General features: G+C 33.9%; 1 protein-coding gene across 5 annotated transcripts in view; it reads right to left on the bottom strand.

The window, feature by feature from the left end:
* LOC145277785 (uncharacterized) overlaps positions 1 to 20526 on the bottom strand; it is a 138273-nt gene that overhangs the window by 7342 nt on the left and 110405 nt on the right. For all 5 annotated transcript variants that reach the window (XM_080129545.1, XM_080129547.1, XM_080129546.1 and 2 more), the window contains 5 exons: positions 17083 to 17121; positions 14382 to 14420; positions 13703 to 13741; positions 1927 to 1971; positions 640 to 678 (listed from right to left, as the gene is read on the bottom strand). In XM_080129545.1, the coding sequence (XP_079985671.1) occupies positions 640 to 678; positions 1927 to 1971; positions 13703 to 13741; positions 14382 to 14420; positions 17083 to 17121 (201 nt within the window). The remainder of the gene's footprint in view (positions 1 to 639; positions 679 to 1926; positions 1972 to 13702; positions 13742 to 14381; positions 14421 to 17082; positions 17122 to 20526) is intronic.

The raw sequence follows: 20526 nt of genomic DNA, 5'->3' as shown, positions 1-20526 counted from the left end.
TTTTGAAGATATATTTACTTATAGAAAAGTGAAATATTGTTTGTAGTTCTAAAATTATTTGTAAAATTTTTTATCAATCAATTTTTATTTTTTTTCACACATATTTGCTTTTTTTTCTCCAATATAGTTACATTTTTACATTCATTTTTTCATGTTTCTGTAAATATATTTTTAAAATATCTAAATAGTTTGCCAAAAATAAATAAAAATTGATAAAAACGTTTAAGAATTCAAAACAAAATTTAGCGACATATTCATTGTTTTTTGCATGTTTCTGTAGACAAATATATTTAAAAAATATCTAAATAGCCAAAAATAAAAAAAAAAAAAATTAGTAAAAATAGTTTAAGAATTCAAAACAATATTTTGTGACACATTCATTATTTTTTCATGTTTCTGTTAATAAATATTTTAAAAACAAATCTACTAACCCAAATTATGTTAATATTTTGCCTAAATATATAAGAAGTTTTGAGAAAAAAGTGAAGGTATTGTTTCCATTTTGTGCTTCCATACCTCAATTGAGAGCTCTCTTATGACATGTTTGAAAGTTAAGCTACCATGTTATGCTCAATTACCAAAATTTTATAACACATAAAAGAAAAAAAAAAAAAAAAAAACAGAAAAGAAGAAATGTACCTTTTGACTGCTCCTGCTCAGTGCAATTGCTGAAATCACCTAAAAAGAAGAAAAAAATCCATTAAGTGATTAAAATTTATGATTTTTCTTAAATCTGCAGAGGATTATTTAAATTTTGAATCTATCAATGATTGTATTAATATGTTTCCATAGTGAACTGCGGGAAATGATTGCTAAATCTATGGAATAAATTTAATAATTACCATCCAATTAAAGAATTCTGTTATTAACTCTTTATTACATTGAGACAAAATTAATTATTTTCTATCATTTTTTTTTTCTTTCAATCAATTTATGTACATTGAGAAATTAAATTATTGTAACTATTCAAGGAATCTTTACTATTATATAAAAGGAACTTTGTGTGTCTGAGTTCATTCCCTATGGACTCAGAAACTGCTGGGCTAATTTTTATGAAATTTCACATGAAGAAACTTCATGTGCCTGGCAGTGTTCTTAGATAGGTTTTGTATCAGAATGTCTTTAATAAGTATCGATAATGAATAATCGAAATAATCTGATGAAAGAAGGAGCAGGCGATTTCGTTGATTATCATTCAATCACGTTGGGTCACCATGCATATAAATAAGTAAATCTCTATTTACAGGCTCAAAGGAGGACCACTCCACTATGATCAGCATAAGATGATAATAACTGCTCAAGATCAAGGCTTACTGACCAATGTTTTATTTTAAAAGATGATTGGTATGAGCAGTGACAAGTACAGGTACTAACACATAGAAGTAGAGCGTAAGTCACCTGACATCCAGTTCTACTATACAATGCGGCACAATAGTGTCTAATTGGATCATCAGTAAAAAAAAAAAAAATGGAATATTCAGTGTAGCAACAAGTTCTGGTACCAGATCCCAGAAAGAACTTTTAAAAATAAGTCATACACCATTCACTACGTCTATGCAATTTATAAATATATAAAAATAGATGTGAAGTCTATTATATACACAATAAATTAAATAGAAGATGATTATTTCTTAACATCAAGGTAATTTTATTAATATTTCAATATTTCCAGGTATCAGTTTAGCATAATTGTTTAAACTTGTTCGGCAAATGAAAAAACACTAAAAAAACAACACTGTACCATTAAAACACTGTGCTCGTAATTTGACTGCCAGATTTAGCTGAGAAAATAATAGAGTTTTTGGATTAGAATTATTTTACTATATTTTATTTAATTACCAATAGCATTTATGCTAATCTTGCAAATAATAAAATTGCATATCACATCCAAGAAAATTTAAATAAAAAAATAAAAATTAAATATACCTGCTCTTTCAGGAAGTAGTTCTTTAATTTCATGGGGTGATTTAACTGGAAAAAGAACAGAAAGAAAAACATTGTTTAAGAGTTTAAATTTAAGATTTTAAATGTTTGGCTAATTATTTACAGTTTTATTCAATCAAAGAGAAAATGATTTATCATTTGATTACTTATTTTATTTACCTCCTCTTCAGGTTAGATACAAGGCCAAGTACGGTTTGATGAAAGTGTTTCTGTGGTATGAACTTGGCACACTCAGGTTTTCAGTTGGTGTCATTAACCACTTAGCCACTATCAATTATTTATTAAGCTGGCATTTAAAGAAGTATTGCTAGTGATAAAATTGCATATAAAACGATTCTGATTTATGAGTCCACGAAGTATTTTCAATTACCACACAAAAAATAATGAACAAAACATTTTTCTTCGGTCAAACTATTACCACCGTGATGTCAGACTCTGATGTATCGTTATTTTCATGGAAGGTGTTCAACTGAGCTTCAATCTATGGTCCCCCCTCGCCAAACTTTCACAAGAAACACTCGTCTAGCTGTACACACTATCAATAATTCCCCCCCCCACTCTTTATCTGTGCCTAAACCTAAACGTAGATTCCATGAACAAAGCTTATTTCTTAGAACTGCACACCTGTGGAATTGTCTTCCGTTTTCCTGCTTTCCGGCTGACTACAATTATGGTTGTGTTCAAGTCTAACGTAAATAAGTTCTTGATAAGCCGTTCTATATAAGTTATCAAATTTACCAAATTTTCATTACTAATGATTACTATATTGTCCAATGTCTACTATACACTCTTTAACCCTTATCCTTGGGTGGCCTCTTGGCCTTGATAAGTGGTGATGCCTATGTAAAAAAAAAAAAAAAGACTCATCAAACTAATCAAAACCCAATGCTTCTGCCTAATATGCATGGAATTGTAGCAGCAAAGGCAATGTCAAAAAGAAAGAATGACAAATATACATCAATTATTATTACATTGTATGAGAACAACTAAAATAAAGAATTAGTAGTAAAAATTTTGTGTTTCTCAGAACATCCAAATAAAGAAGAAATTGTTTAGTCTGTATACTGTAGTGCGTAGGTTCAGTAGCCTATGGAGACAACGTGTATATATGTGTTTGCCTTTGTTTAGTCAGTGTGAGAGTACACGTGTGAACTTGTGTGTAAGTGAGCTCAGTAAGCAGTGTGTATAAATAAAATCCTACTGATTCATTGTAGAGGTCTGGAAATATTGGAAAATCTTCTACTCTAATAGTTTCTTTCCTTGGATGGGTCACCTTAGAATTTCCTCTGTGTTCCCTGTTTCCATAACTGTACCAATATGCAGAAATTTAAATGCAGTATGAACAAACATCTTGCTGCCAAATTTCCCACTTAGGTTGACCCTTCATAAATCTGGCCTCTATCAGAGTAGCCCCTTACATTTCAGTAGCTATATGCCTTGTTTTGGATGAACACAAATAAAATTTGTGACAGCTATAATGTTAAAGTGGGAGAGACATTGTATGTGAAATGATGGAAAGTCTACTTGTTAGTTAAAAATTTGGAGGAATGCTATTTAAAATCAAAGCCTGAAAGGGAATGATACCAAAACCAAAGTGACAATCCGTGCTTGTAACATCAGAAAGTTCCCAGAAAGATGAGAAATTCTTAGTTTGTGTAAAGGTAGTCAAATACATTTCAATTTTCTGTGGTACTTGTAAGCATTGGGCTCATGAAAAGTACAGTGGAATTACAAGTAGATTGAGAAATGATAACCAGTTTCTTGCAAAATATGTAAGACAATGAGGACAGAAGAGAACTCAGATGTGGAAGTATATTCAGATAGTGAGATTATTTAAGATGTTCAGAAGTTTTGTTAATTGGAAAATTTGTTGGAGCACATGGTGGAGCAGATGCTAGCATGACTGCAAGAGTTAGGTTGGTTGGTTGGTTGGTTGGTTTTTGTTTTATGGCATATCAACCCTTTTCGGGTTATTTAATGCCGAATCCAAAGATTTTGAAGAAAAAATTTTTTAATAGAATATATTTGTTGTTTTCACGTCGGTTTCTATTTAACCCATAGTTGGGACCCTAACAGGTACTACCACTCCGGGTCAGAGTGGACCTGGGAGCAATGGTAATTAAAGGGTGGCTCCACACTCCCCAAAGCCAACAAGCTGGGGCCTCACCACTGGATATAGTTTAAGGTTATATCCAGGACCCCCATTGAGGGACTTTTACCCTCTACAGGGGGGCAGTCGGCTTATTCTAATGCCCCACTGACAAGGCCACAAGAATAAGGAGTGGATGGAGTAGGTTCAAGGTATTTCTACCATTACTAACCAGCAAAGCATTACCAATATCGATGAAGAAGAGCATGTATACAAAAGTGATGATGTATAAAAGTGGAACTTGGCCAGTGAGGGTTGAGGATATATATTGCATGGAAAGAAATGATATGAGAATCTTACAATGTGTAATGTGAGTCTTTAAGACAGATTTAGATGTGATCATTTCAAAGGAAGATTAAATGTGAACAGTACAGGGGATGTTTACACACTTTAATGGTATCATCACATTAAAAGAATGAATGAGAATTTTTAGGTTAGTAGTTGTAGAACAATTGAACAAATAGGGTCAGTAGGCTAATAAAAACATGAAAACTGATATGGATTGACTTAAGAGAGAGTGAGATAAATAAAGACCTGGTTAAAGTTTGGAAGTAAATTTTCTAAAAGTCATTAAATACATGCAATGCATGTAAAACCGATCTTAAACTACTGCTGATGATGATGACGAAAACAACAATGATCTGTATTTAACAAATTAAAGAAGGACATATTTAATTTTTCATTATTTTTCAATAATTTCAAATGAATGTGTGTTATTCTTTTAATAAATAATTTTAACAGAAATTAGTTTATATAAAACATAATCTTTGTTTTTAAATGTGTGCTTTTTTTCCATTTTCAAACATGTAACCTAGTTGGGATATTTTGCTTTAGATGTGTGTGTGTGTGTGTGTGTGTGTGTGTGTGTGTGTGTGTGTGCGTGCGTGCGTGCGTGCGTGCGTGCGTGTGTGTGCTTGCTTATATCTACAGAATTTGAACCGAAACAAAATGACTGTTGCCAAAGTAAACATGACAGCATCTTTATATTCATAACTAGCAGGACCCATGTACTGGCGTTGCCTGGTGGAAATATAACACAAAGCCAGAACAGCTACGGTTACCATTCCTCTGAAAATGAAATAACCTTTGATTATCCAGTGCATTATCATAAGTGAGTCACACAAATTATTGACTATTGATAAACAGTGAAAAAAAAATATGAACACAGAACACAGGTAGATGGTGGCGGTTGCTAACGGAAGTCATTCTCAGCTCAAGAAAGTTGGGGGTACTTGTGACTGTACTCAAATTGAAAGCATCCGGATTCCCTTGTGTTGCATTGTCTAGCAATGGCAGCTAGCGGAATCCACTGACTGTCATATTTGGCAATTAGTGTTGTTTTAGGGCGATTACTTGCCTTTACAACTGTCACTGTGGTGCATGGCGGTCAGTATCAATCACTGTCATCCAATAGCATGCACTGTCATCTAGTGGTGGTTATTACTGTAATCTGCAGTAACTGGGGGATAGTGATCTTTTTAGATAGCTGATGTTAGTTGATGGCCCTAGCAGGTACTGTCAGTTATTGCTGTATTGAAGCAGTTACTTGTGGGTACTGACTGCCTTAACAAATTTTGTCACAGTCATCGGCCATGACTGATGAAGTTTGATATGTTGGTATAGATGTTATATCACAACATGTGTTCTGTAAGTATGCAGAATACGGATTGTGCCACTTTTTACATACTGTACTTATACTGTATACGAAAACCTCACTGAAAGTATATCATGCATATACACATTGAAAAAAGCAAAAAAAAATTTTGAAGCAAATCGAAAGTTATACTTGAGAAAAATCGAAAGTTATACTTGAGAAAAATCGAAAGTTATACTTGAGAAAAATCCTTTATTTAACCAATACTGTGAAAGTGTCTCTTAGTTTTATGTATGAATAAAAATAAAAAGAAGAAGGATAAGAAAGAAAGAAATGACAGAAACAGATAATAGGAAGCCACTGGTGTGCCAGTCAGATAAAAAAAAAACAGTGTCTGTGTTTACATACGGGTGGTGATGAAGAATGACTGAGCAGTGAAGAAAACAAAGATGAAAATGATGAAGGATATAAAAAAGATGAAGATGAAAAATATGACAAACCATACAACGGAAAATAAAAATATGAAGAAGATGTAAAAGACAGAAAAAAAAAGAATAAAATAGTGTGTCCCTTAACCATCCCATAAAAAAATGCATAAAAGAGGAAGATGAAAAAATGAAGAAGACAAAGATGTCCAATAGCGTGTCAGATAAGCATCCTGTAAGAGATTTTGTGATGTAAAAAATCTGATAATCGATGTTGCATGTCTGTTCTGTTGACTCCATCTTATTTTGTTTTTAACCTTTCAAAAAATATCCAAAACCAAAATTCCCTTAGTCTGAGGAATGCAAGCCAATAGGATTAAACAGATTTTTCTAAGGGAGTCCTCATTATTTCACGAATTAAAAACGAAAAAGCTAATGTAAAATGTATCTGTTGATGACTTAAATACAGATGGTGAAGTAATAAAATTTACTGACAATGTAGAATGGGAGAGTGTTAGTAGAAAATAATTAGGGAGAAAAAGTTTTGCTACCTCTGCTATGTAAGACACTGTAACATTCTTAGAAATCAATATAAGATTTTCTTATAACAGATGAATGTGACTGCAAATATGTGCAAAACGTACATAAGATAGTAGCTAGTAGTTTGATCATAATGAATTTATATGTACCCTCTGTGATTGCAAACCTACAAGTTTTTTTCCAGAGGAAAAAATTGCACCTATTTTATTATGTATAGAGATAGAGAAGAAATATAACAGTTGTTACTGATATGCAAATAATGCAAACTGGTATTTTTAATTAGAATACTTATTGTAGTTGGAACATATTTATGGATTTCGTTGTAAACATTTTTTAAAAAAATATCTTGATTGACGCAAGTATTTAAAAAAAAACAAACATCGCAAAACAAAGTAAAACTGCTTTTGTAATATTTCAAAAGAAGGGACTGTTTTTTTATGAAATGTGACAGTTTCATACAAAACATTCAGCCATTGTAATAATAAAACTTTAAATTTTATTGCAAGAGCATGAGTTACCACACGTCATATCTGTCAAATGACGAAAATATTAGCTGTTTGTGTTATTTAAAGAAGTGAGTGTGAAAATGTAGCATTTGAATTAATTTAAAAGCTATATATGGTATGCACGATGAACGTGTTTGTCTGAATTGAATGCTGCTATGCAGAACATGTAATTATCAAACAGTCAGAATTGAAGAATAGGAATGCCAGAATTATGGAATGTACTGGTGTTCTAAAATATTTTCCCTTATGTAAACAATTCTCCCAGTATTTATCCCTCCCACCAAAACCGAAGCAGCACTTACCCTAGGCGGGTGAAACCTGCTTCCTCCAAAGGAGGAAGTTTTATGAGAGCATGAAATTCACAAGCTGTTCCCAGGGGAGATGATGAAGTTAGGTTTGTTCTTGTCATCATCGTTCTATTAGGTTGGTGCAAAACAATATCGTTTTCTTACATATGTTACTTTTATATATGATTTCTGAATTAATTCATTGATATATATAGCCATGTTATATATAATTTAGAAGCGCGTTTTTCGCTCTATCATATTGTGTTATTCGTTACTGTTTTCAATCTCTTCATTTATTTCTTTGCAGGCTTTTTGACAGCATTGAAAAAATTAAAATCTGCATGATTTTCTTGTTCCAGTTCAAACTAGACTGATAGTTCGTGATATCAATGATGTGTTTGGCCCAGAAATCATTTACGAACGTGTGGCACAATAATGGTTCAAAAAATTTCACAATGGTGACAAGAGCCTCGAAGATTAAGATGGTCGTGGTCAGCCAACTGCGGTTGATAACGAACATTTGAAAGCCTTACTTGAAGCCAATCCTCACAAAACCACACAAAGTTGCTGTTGAACTCGAGGTCAACGACTCAACAGTCGTTCGCCATTTAAAGCAAATACGGAAGTCAAAAAAGGTTGCATAAATGGGTGCCGCATGTATTGAACGATAATAAAAAAATCCTCATTTTGAGATTTCTTCTATGCTCCTTCGGCGCAACAAAAACAACCCATTTCTTGAGCGGATTGTGATGTGATGAGAAGTGGATCCTCTATGACAACGACAACGTTTCGGCACAGTGGTTGCATGCTGGAGAAGCTCCACAACACTTCTCGAAGCCGGAATTGCACTAAAAAAAAAGTTATGTTGACTGTTTGGTGGTCTGCGGCTAGTCTCATCCATTACACCTTCTTGAATCCAGGCGAAACGATTATGGCAGAGAAGTACTGTTGACAAATTGACAAAATGTACCAGAAGCTTCAACGTATGTGTCGAGATTGGTCAATATGAAGTGACCAATTCTCCTCCCTGACAACACTCGGCTGTATGGTGCTCAACTGACCCTGCATAAGCCATGTTCACCAGACCTCTTGCCCACCAATTATCACTTTTTCATGCATCTCGACAACTTCCTGCACAAAAAATGCTTCAAAAGCCGGGATGATGCTGAATCGGCCTTCAATGACTTCATCACTTCCAGAACTCCGGATTTCTATGCTAATGAAATCAATAAACTTGTTTCTTGTTGGCAAAAATGTGTCAATTCTAATGGTTCTTATTTCAATTAATAAAGTTTATTATGCAAGGAATTATGATCTTTTGAAGTTGAACGTCAAAAAATATTATTTTTGTACTAACCTAATACATGCAGCATTTGGTATTCTTACATAGTCATACATCTGATATTAACCAGAGTCAACATTGCTTAACTTTGCTGATCTAACAAGAACCAATGTGTCAACATGATTATGCCGTATATCCCAGTGTTGAGTGGTGGTAATAGATAATGTATGGAAGATGAATATTGTTGCTACCTTCTGTTTTGGAGAAGTTTTTGGGAAAGGCAGAAATCTGGGAATAAATGTAATATTTTGGTAAAATGTTTTAAAAATGCAGAATGGTTTTGTAAAACATTCTGAGAATTGATGTTTGTGTTAAGTATAAAAGATTCATATAAGAAGTGTCTGAATTTCCAGGAGGGCAATCAGTTTATTTATCATTTTATATACAGGGTGGAATGATAAAATTGTCACCCTAGAAAAGACGACATAATTTTATTTCCATTTGATAGAAATCAGTTTTCTTTTTTTATTGCAGACCATCTACTAGCGATAAGGACCTTCTATCATGTCTGAAAGTGACACAATGGTCAACAAGTGAGATTGGAGATGTGTGGCATTATTTCTCAGTGCCACGGTTTCTAACACACTCTACAGCATGGCCGAGTGGCGATTTGACCATGGGCGTAGACATATAAAAAAATGCATTCCCATAATTCCCTTTCTAGCTCTCTCTCTTTTTCTGCCCAGGCCATCATGAGGTGAGCACTCATATTTCTGTCTCTCTGTAAATTGCCTATGTTTAATTGTAAAAATTAATTATTATGTGTATATTGTATTGTAATATATTTTTTGTAAAATAAATAGTTAAGATCATACAATATATATTACAATTGTGTCACATGTCGTTTTTTGTGTCTGCCATAAATGCCTTCATTGAAGAACGAGGCGGCCATGAGGAAAAGGAAGATTCCAACCCGAAGGTCAAGATGTTTCCTAGAAGAAGGAGCCACACAGCCATATCCAACATCTCAGGTATACTTTTCTTCTTACAGACCCTAATGACTGGCCCATTGTCATGTTTTCATGCGACCACTTCTAAGACATTTAGTATAACACGGCTGTCGGTCATACACCAGTGACCAGTTGATCGTGTTGCAGATGCACCGCTGTACAACTTATGCTCTTTACTGATCTAAGTTATGACAACTGGACCATTGCCAGCTACCTCAAAATTCATCACTGGATTGCTACAAATAAGAGGAACATGTTCAAGGTGATGAAAACAAAGGTCTGGCCATGGTTATGACCTTTGGTGTGGTTTCAAGTGAGGGTCACATCATGCCACCTTACATCTTCAAAGTCGGCTTGAAAGTCAACACCAAAGTGTAACTGGATGTGTTGAAAAATGTGGTGATCCCCTGTGCAATCTGGTGGCCGTCCACACATGCTATTTTTCCTCCTTAGAATTTCTGCTTGTTTTTAAGTTCTTCCACTCACGATGCAATTCTCAACAAATTATGCGCCCAATAGAGACAGTAGAAACCACTGGAGCAGATTATTATTCAATGAAGATGAAGCAAAATACAAAATTTGGAAATTTAAATTCTTAGGCCATCTTCGTACACTCGGTCTAAAAGACGCCATTTTAGGTGTAAACCCTGTTAGAGATGGACATGAAAATGAGAGAAATGAGAAAACTTATGCTAAACACGTACAGTTTCTGGACGACAAAAACCTATGCCTGATAATTAGAGAATTTGCAGATAACGGAAGAAAAGCCCTAAGAATATTACGCAAACACTATGCAGGAAAAGGAAAGACGAGAATTGTTTCTTTATATACCCAACTGATATCTCTCAAAAAGAATGTGGATAAAAGCGTCAGTTCAACCCTTTTTCTATTTATGTAATCCATAGCAACAAAGAACTAATATTCTCGAGATTTAAAATCGAACTTCACAGCTTCGAAAAGACATTGGAACACAAAGACCAGTCGAGTAGTGATGACATGAAATTGATTTCTTTTTTGAGAACTACTATAAGAAATGATAGCCGCGATGAGCAAGACACCTTGTGTTTCACATGTGGTGGAAAGGGACATATATTCAAAAAACTTGGTGTAACTACTGCTGATATAAATGAAAGGATACCATGAAAAAAGTGACAGATAGCAAAGAAACTACATTTGCATTCAAAACGGAGGACTACTACTCACGAAAGATGATATCACCCATGGACTTACTAAGCAATGCCGGAGCAACCTCTCACATCGTTAGAGATGAAAAGAAATTAAAAAATTTCGACTCCACATTCTGGCCAGAAAACCACTATATGGAGTTAGTGGATGGAATGAAAACCAGCGGTATAGCACTAAAAAGATGCCTACTAGACATGAATGGAAACTGCATCACAGTTACCCTAAAAAGTATGTTACTTATACCCACCTACCCACAGGAAATATTTTCTATAAAAACCGCTACTAAAAATGGAGTGATGGTTATTTTGAAAGAAAATAAAGTTTCCAGTCAAAACTTCACCCACAAAAGAACGTCAGAGTTGATCAACTACTTTCAGTTCAGCAAAGTTAAATTGAAACAAGCTCGTTGAAAATAACCACAGCCCTTCAAATCAAGAAGACAACCCACGGTAGTGCTATCCCCATGCGAAGCTAAATATGTGACATTAGCAAAGACCACCCAAGAATATATCTCACCTAGCTACTCAAAATGGACCCATATCAAAAATATGCCCCTATTAAGATATTTGAGGACAATCAAAGTGCTATAACACTTTCCAAGGACCCTGTACACCGACAAAGGTGTAAGCATATAGATATAAAATACCATTTTATCAGGGACATCCTAAATAACAAGAGTATAAAGAAAATTTGGCAGGATTGCAGTTTACAGGGAAATCAAGGGACGCAACTCCTGCCAAACTAAAAAGGACGCAAACAGAATCACCGGGGGGCACCTGTTTCAATTTTTAAATTACGAATTTTAACCGAACCTACTACACGTGGAATAATATAACAAGTTTTAAGATTTCTTTTGAATAGTTCACTTCTTTCTAATTCCTTTGTTTTTTATTCGTTTTACTTCTAAATTATTTTCTTCTTTAATTTTTTGTTTTTACAATCTTTTATTATACTTTTATTCTTTACGTTTTTATTTTTTTACCAAAATGAGAACTACTATCGTTGACCACGTTATGTCTACGACTGAAGTGGAAGAGCAGAAGTGGACCTATGAGCATTTGTATAATTTGCTGCCACCAAATAACGAGGTACAGTTACAAACAGCGGCCTCATTGGGACTTATACCGAATAGGAGTTTCTGCAGCTCGTGGGAGAGAGATCGAATTCTCTATAAAAACGGAGCCAAAGGGGATGGTTTTGCGTGGAAGTGTCCTGTCTGTAAGAAGGGCGGTTTGTCAAGGATGGGTTCCTTCTTACAGAGAAGTCATCTGACAATAAAGCAGATTTTAGTTATTTTGCTCAGTTGGAGCATGGAGATGCCGCAGATTAAAATTAAACAGGAAGCAAGTGTGAGTAACCATACAATCGTAGATTGGATGTCATTCATAAGAGAAGTCTGTGAACAGGACATGCTGGACCATCCCATCATGTTAGGTGGGAGAGACGAACATTCGACACCTAAAGAAGTGGAGGTGGATGAGTCATATTTTTTCCGACGAAAGTATAATAGGGGACGTGTGAGGAAGGGCGTTTGGCTTTTTGGCGCAGTAGAAAGAGGCTCGAATTTGTGCAATTTCGCAATAGTGGAAAATAGGGATCGAGATACCCTGTTTCCAATCATAAATTCATGGTGCCTGCCAGGAACAAGAATTATTTCTGACGGTTGGGCGGCTTACCAAGGACTTGATCGACTCACTCAAGGAATTTATGAGCACGACTCTGTCGTCCACGAAGACAACTTCGTTGATCCGTTGGACCCTTCAGTGCACACACAGACTATTGAAGGACTATGGTCACACGCCAAAAAACATATACGAAAGTTCGGGAATCGACAAAATATGTTCAGCTTGCATCTGATGGAATTTTTATTGCGAAAAAGAGAGAAGGGTGAATGTTTTCCACGAATCATCAGATGCATCCGCGAACAGTATTCGTTTTAAGAATTAACTGTTTAATAAAGTTCTATGTTCTTAAAATAATTCTATGTTCTTCAAATAATTCTTTCTTAAAATAATTCATAACTGTTTTTCGTTTTAAAAATTAACTGTTTAATAAAATTCTATGTTCTTCAAATAATTCTATGTTATTAAAATAATTCTTTCTTAAAATGATTTATAACTGTTTTATAAAGTTCTATGTTCTTCCTTTGTTAAAAAAATAACTTATTCAAACAGTTCATTTAAATTAACAAGAAAAAGAAAAATTGAAACAGGTGCCCCCCGGTGATTCTGTTTGCGTCCTTTTTAGTTTGGCAGGAGTTGCGTCCCTTGATTTCCCTGTAAACTGCAATCCTGCCGAAAATTTATTGTCCTACAACAGATATGATAGATGACATCATGAAAAAACCTTTAATTCGAGCAAAACTAGAAAAATTTAAAAAACTTTTATTCAGTCTTTAAATTCATTTACCGATATGATGCTCTTACACATTTAAAAATAAGAATAAAAATAAATAGATAAATAAAAACAAAGCGATAACATTCTAAGAGCAAGTGGGGTGTTGAAAGTCCGACAACTCTCATCTTATGATTATCTCCCTTTAAAATATTAACTGTTTAGGGTATTATTAGTTTTAATCTATCAATTAAAAAAGGAAATGATTTATCATTTGGTTATATATTGAACTATTTGTTATATTCCCAAATTGAAACATCCCAACTTATCAGTTTAGAACAACTGTTGGAAATTGTGATTAATAAAAAAATAAACTTGTTCACCATAAAAGAACTTTGAACAAAAAAAAAAAAAAAAAAAAAAAAAAAAAAGAAGAAATATCATACCCATTAAATCGGCTTCTGGGATTATTAATTTTGGTTTACCTGAAAAAAGAATAGAAAAATATTATTATTTAAAGAATTTATATTTCAAATTTTAAACATTTAGATAATTATTTATTATTCCATCAATTAAAAGAAAATGACTTATCATTTGATAATTTATTTAACTCTACACAGGTCTTACTAGTAATAATTAAAATTACATATAATATTAAAGAAAATTTAAATGGAAAAAAATACACCATCTAAAATGCTTCCTTAATTTTGTAAAATTAATTGAAAAGAATAAAAACAAAATCAAATATTTAAGGAACAAGAGTAATTATTTTCTATTTGTTCCTTTCTGATTTTGGTTGTGTAGTTTATACTTTGTAATTTTATGATCCACTATTAAAAAACTGATCTCTTGAACAAGTCATTTTTTTTGATAAATTAATGCTTGTTTGTAAAATATAAAATATATTTGTTCAAAAGATAAAGGAAAGAAATTTCCAAATTTTATTACATGTGAATTTTGATAACATGATCTTTTCTTTTGAAATTATAATCTTTTCATCTGATTGTATTCAATTTTTAGAAGAGTTTATAAAGTACTTTCAATTAAGAAACAAAACATAAAATTATTTTAGTTGTATAGTTTATTGTTCAGGTAATTTTAAGACACATCATTTTTAAAACTCACCTCTAAAAGATTTCCGAATTCTACTAAACCAAGTTTTATCTGTAAAGTATAAAATATTTATTCATAAAGTTCAGAAAATAAAACGAAAATTTTATATTTCTTTATACATTAATCCACCTAAAGATTTTGCTTCATACTAGTTCTGTTATTGAGCTGAAAAAAAAAAAGGAACAAAACATGGTTTAAAGAATTTAACTTTAAGACCATAAAAGTTTAGATGACCTGTGTTTTATGTTAGCCGATTTAAAAGAGACAAATGAGTAATTGGTGAAGATTATTCAAACAATGGACAGAAATAATTAAACTTGTTTGATTTTCTCTGATGAAATCATATCTGAAATGGCTATACTTGCTAATGACACCATACTATCGAATGCACATACATCTAAGGCATTCCTTAAAAAGCATAACGTTTTTACAAATTTTCTTATCATTTTGTTTTAGTAAGGGATGGGGCATCTTATCGGATGCCAGACATTCACTTGCTATCTCCTACATTCCAACCGACAGACCTTTTCAAGATTCTAGCTGTTCATTTAAGTGCAATTGTTTGAATCTCTTTTACACTTAGTTCAAAGGGTGTATTTGCCAGGTAGTTTTTAAAATTATTTTTAATGAGTCCAGTTGCTCCTATAATTACTGGAATGGAGATCTTTCTAAAATTCCAGTTTCTTTTCATGTTGTACAGAAGACTTTGGTATTTTGTTATTTTTCCCCCTTTCGATTCTGTTTAAGCCAACATCACTGAGGACACTAACTTCTACTAAGGTTGCCTCTTTCTCCTTTTTGTCCTATATCACTTTGTCATGTTTAATAACTCCATTTTCTAGGGATGTAGCTGTAAGAATTGCATAGGTAGAGTCGATGGTGTATGACTCATTTCCAACTGTTCTTTCTGGTATATTCCCAGGACTTGGAACAGGTATAAGAGAACAAGGTGAGTGTTTAGCATCAAAGAAAACATGTTTAAGCAAACACATCATGTTAATAACAAATTGGAGTGTTATCAATTTCTATTGATTTTATTTATTTGAATTACAAGTTATTTTCAATAAGAAAAGTAAGGTTGATGCAACCATAGTGTGTGTCTAGCGGTGTATCAATGTGACGTGACCATCCCAAGGAGCGGTAGGGCTCCCCATTTGGGGGAGGTTGAGACTCCCGAAACTCTGGAAAATGCTGAGCAGCTATGCTTACGTTATTTATTAAGTATTATTGTATGTCTGGGCAACGGCGGCCGACCCTACTGAAAGGAAGAGTTAAGTTACAAATTTTATTTTTTTTATGAAACTGACATATAAATCTGATTGCTTTGAGAAACATAATGAAATATAATTTCGTTTCCAATGCCAGTGAGCCCCAACTCAGGGATGTCTGGCATCTGAGCACAATGACAGATGAGGGGGTCATGGGATTAGCCTCTTCCGATCATGAGAAACACAACTGAGAGCGTTCACAGATTCGCAGGTGCATGCAGGGAATCGGGAATTCCCCTGAGATGACGTACTTACTGGCGATTGGTCTAGGGAGTAACTGAACCTACCCCGATACCTCCATACATAAGCGAATCCCTGTGCCAAAATCAGTAGTTGGAGCTAAGTTTTGAATGGATCTAATACTAATCGAAGAGTCGTCGCCACCCCTCTCTTCCCGTCCATCACCACCGCAAAACTGAGAGTAATTAAATCTAATTGGAACTCAATAGTGTTTCGTTAAAAATCAACAACTGAACAATTGTATATAAGTGTATACCATATTTTGTATATCTACCTTGAATTAACCAAGTAGAATAGATATATCTGAGTCTGCCTTTATTTTCCCTAGGTATTAGTTGCTCAGCCACCAGGATCCTTTCCCTAGACATTGCGGGATGCCACCTACGGCCAACAGGTGGCTTCATTGAGGGACTTTTACTCTCTGCAGGGGGGCAGTCGGCGTATTCTAAAGCCCCACGGACAGAGCCCCAGCATCGTTTAAGAAAACATTTATTAGTTATCATTGGTTTATTATTATAAGTAAAATTGTTGATTTGAAAAAAAAAAAAGGTTCCTTCTAATTCAAAAAAAAATATGGATGTGCTCACAAGAAGCGGACATATTTTTGCTATTATATGATATTCGAAATAGATTATTGTGGAGATAAGAACGATTTCAACAGTATGGCAGTGTCATTGGAAAACAAATTTTAATTGTGCCTTGATAAACATATCTATAATTATTGTTTGTAACTAAATCTAATTTAGTTTGAGAATATACAAACAAAAACAAGGCATTCTCTCTTTCGTTTTTGTTAGTGTTGTATCTGTTCTGTGGTCATGGTACAATTTCCCAGGGATAATCTTCTCCATTACAGGGGGAGGTGTAGTAATATAGTAACAATATGTCTAGTGAATGTGGTGAATTATCAATTATATTTAGTGAATGTGTGAATTAGTCTACTTTTTCTCACTTTGTACTTCTAATTTAACTGAAAAAAGAATAGAAAAAATTCATTGTTTGAAGAATTTAAGATTTTAAATGTGTAAATGATTATTTATAGTTTTATCAATCCATTAAAGAGGAGATGATTTAATCATTCAATTACTTACTAAACTATTTGCTTTAATTACCAGCAACATTTACATGGGTCTTGTTGGGAAGATAATTTTATAAGACATCCAAGAAAAGAAAAGAAACAAAAAAACAAGAAAGGATAAATGTACCTTCTGGCAGGTCTCTCATACTGTTATTTTTTGGATTATCTAAAAAGAAAAAAAAAACTCTTTTAGTGATTGAAATTTATGATCTTTCATCTATAGAGGATTATTTAGGTTTCGATTCAATCAATTACAGAGAAAAAGATTTATCCTTTGATTATTTATTAAAGCCTAGTAGTAGTAGTAGTAGTACATTTTGACAGATTCTTCTCACAGTTATGTCCAGAATCATCTGAAAAAAAATCTGTAAGTGATTAAAATTTATAGAGGATTATTTAGATTTGGGTTTCACCAATTAAGAATTGTTTCTATTAATTCAGATCAAATATCTATTGAACTTATATTATTTACTGAACTCTTTTTGCACAAGTCTTGCTAATAATAAAATCACATCCAAGAAATTGAAACAAAAATTAAATTTTGTGACAGCTTTAATGTTAAAATGGGAAAGACGTATTATGTGAAATGATGGAAAAGTCTACTTGTTATGCTAAAGACTTGGAGGAATGCTATTTAAAATCAAGATCTGAGAGTGAATGATACAAAGGCGAAAGCAACAATCAGTGGTTGTAGTATCGGAAAAGAAAATTTCTCAATTTGTGTAAAGATAGTTGGATAAATTTCAATTTTCTTTATTACTTGTAATCATTGAGTACACTAACTACAGCAGAATTACAGATAGGTTGAGAAATCATAATCAGGTTCTTGCAAGAAATGTAAGATAATGAGAACAGAAGAGAATTTAGATGCCAAAAAGTCTTCTCCTCTAATAGTTTCTTTCCACAACTGTTAGATTTAGAAATTATTTCCCTGCTTTCCTCAACATGCAGCAATTTAAATGTAATACAAACAGACATCCTGTGGCTTAACTCCCCACAGTCCCTTGAAGACATGATCCCAATTAAGTGACAATGCAGCTTGTTTGAAGTGAAAAAAAAATAAATGAAAAAAAAAAAAAAAATAGATGTGGAAATATATACACTATTTAGGGTGTTCAGAAGCTTTGTTAACTTAGAATTGGAGGGCATGGTGAAGCAAATGCTAGCATGATTGCAAGAGTTAGGAGTGGATGGAGTTGTTAGAGAGTGGTTGGGCAGAAGCAGTAAATTCTGTTATCTGTCTATCTATCTGTTTATCTAATTATCTGTGTATCTATCAAAGTATCTAGTTATCTATCTATCTATCTGTCTATATAAATATCTATCTAGAGTTGAGTGGACAACAGAGATTGGAATCGCCATGTTTTGACAGGTTGTCAAACATGTAAAACTCTGTGGCCTGGTCAGTTTGCACCGGAAGATGTGAACGGAGACTGGTATGACGTGACCGTCCCAGAAGGTGATTGGACTTCCCACGTCAAGACTCCCAAAATGCTGGAGAAGCTGGGCAGATATGATTTCTTTTTATTCTTTAATTATCATTTGTGTGCCCGGACGACGGCAAAAGACCTTGCTTAGAGAAAGATTGGATTGTGATTTTCATTGTTATGAAAATCATTGACAATATCATTTTTCTTTGTAAATTGTACTCCGAAAATGGAATGACTCAGGATTCGAGACTAAGGATGTTTATAGTTTGAGTATAATGCCCGCGACCTCAGGAGTGACCTTTTTGGGGCATGAGAGTGCTTGCAGAACCACAGGTGCACACGGAGAAGAAAGAACCTCCCCTGGGGCGGGGGGGGGGATGTAACTGGATACGATTGGTCCAGGAAACGGCCCCAGTCTCACCCCTTCCCTGAGTATATAAACGGGTCCCAGAGTTGAAACCAGCAGTTGAGCTGAAGTTTGGAGCAGAGTCGAGCGCAGTTGAAGAGTCGCCACACCCCTCTCTTCCCGCATTATTCCACTACAATACTGAGAAATTAACCTATTTTGACTCAGCAGAGTCTGTCAAAATCAACATTGAACTACGGACAATTGTATATAACTATATATTTGTATATCTTATTTTGAATTTAATCAGTAGAATAGAGCACCGAGTTGTTTTTTTCTTTTGAGTGCATGAAATTGCTTTCCTTCTAGCACGACAGATCGACGAAGCAGCGACATATCAACCTGATCGCGAAATTAAGACCAACCAAATTGATTGACGGGTCCTGCCACACTAAAACACCTTGCTGACCTACAAAGGAAGGGTCACACTGGAAGTGATGTGTCATATGTCACATGTTCTAGTTTGCATAAGCTTAGTTGGAGTTGGATTGAAGACGTTGAATGAACAAGATGGGTTAAGAAAGTCTCCCCCATGGGAGAGACTAGGAGGTCTCAGAATGGAGACAGAGAAACCACAAGCCAAGATTAACTCCAGTTCTGCTGTGATGAAATGCCTGGGAGTGAATATATAAAAAAACAATCATTCGTCTTCGGTCCGTCTTGAAGTGTCTTTGTTACAATAGGTTCCAGCTCCCCCAAAAAGGATTGTCAAATACCCCAGGAAGGGACAAAAGACAGGTGGCCAACAGCAGAAACAGGTATGTCATCAATGTGTATGTGCATTCGTATTATGTTCTGACACGCATACACCAACACCACTAGATAAGATAAATCACGGTCTGTAAAATAGACATTTAGGATGAGGACAACAGTCTGTTACATACATAGAGACATACATATGGTCTGTTATGATTAAGAACACAAAAGACATTTAGTAGTGATACCTATACATCAAATACACCACGATTCAACTATATATATTTTATTTAGTACTGTATATACATGGTCATATATAACTCACAACATAACAGAGTAAGCTCAGCATATTTCTGTCATTACTAATCAGCAGAGCATTACTCCTGTTGATGAAGAGAAGAATCTATAAAGCATGTATATGGAGCATGATGATTTATGAAAGTGGTACATGGCCAGAGTTGAGGACATGTTGCACAAAGAAAAATGATATGAGAATGGTATGGCGAATGTGTAATGTGCATATTAAAGACAGACTTAGACCTGATTATCTCTGGGGAAGATTATATCTGGACAGTATGTACATAATAGGAGCATTTGATGGGATGACCATATTAAAAGGATGGAATAAAGAGAAATCAGGATATATAAAGACATGGCTAGAGTTTGGAAGTTCGATGGTCTAAAAGTGGTCAAATAAATGTCAGCATGTAAAACCAACGTTAAACTGATGATGATGATGCTGATTTGTATTTAATAAATTAAAAATGAAATGACTTATTCAGTTATTTATTAAATTCTATTTAATTATCAGTGGCATTTGCACAAGTCTTACTAGTAATAATGTAAAAATTAACTATAACATCCAAGAAAAATTAAACGTAAAAAAATGGATGAAATACATGCTGGCAATTATGTACTACTTCCTTGCTTTTCAATAAACCATTGCTTGTTCATCTTTTCTCTAGATAAACATACACACAAACTTTCTACAAATAATTCTGAGTGATTTTAATTCATAAAGTATTGTAGAGAAAATATA

This window comes from Euprymna scolopes, chromosome 6, assembly GCF_053919585.1.
Source record: "Euprymna scolopes isolate OS-2025 chromosome 6, ASM5391958v1, whole genome shotgun sequence".
NCBI lineage: Eukaryota > Metazoa > Mollusca > Cephalopoda > Sepiida > Sepiolidae > Euprymna > Euprymna scolopes.
Note: the sequence above shows the minus strand (reverse complement) of the source record. Positions and strands in the feature narration are given on the sequence as shown.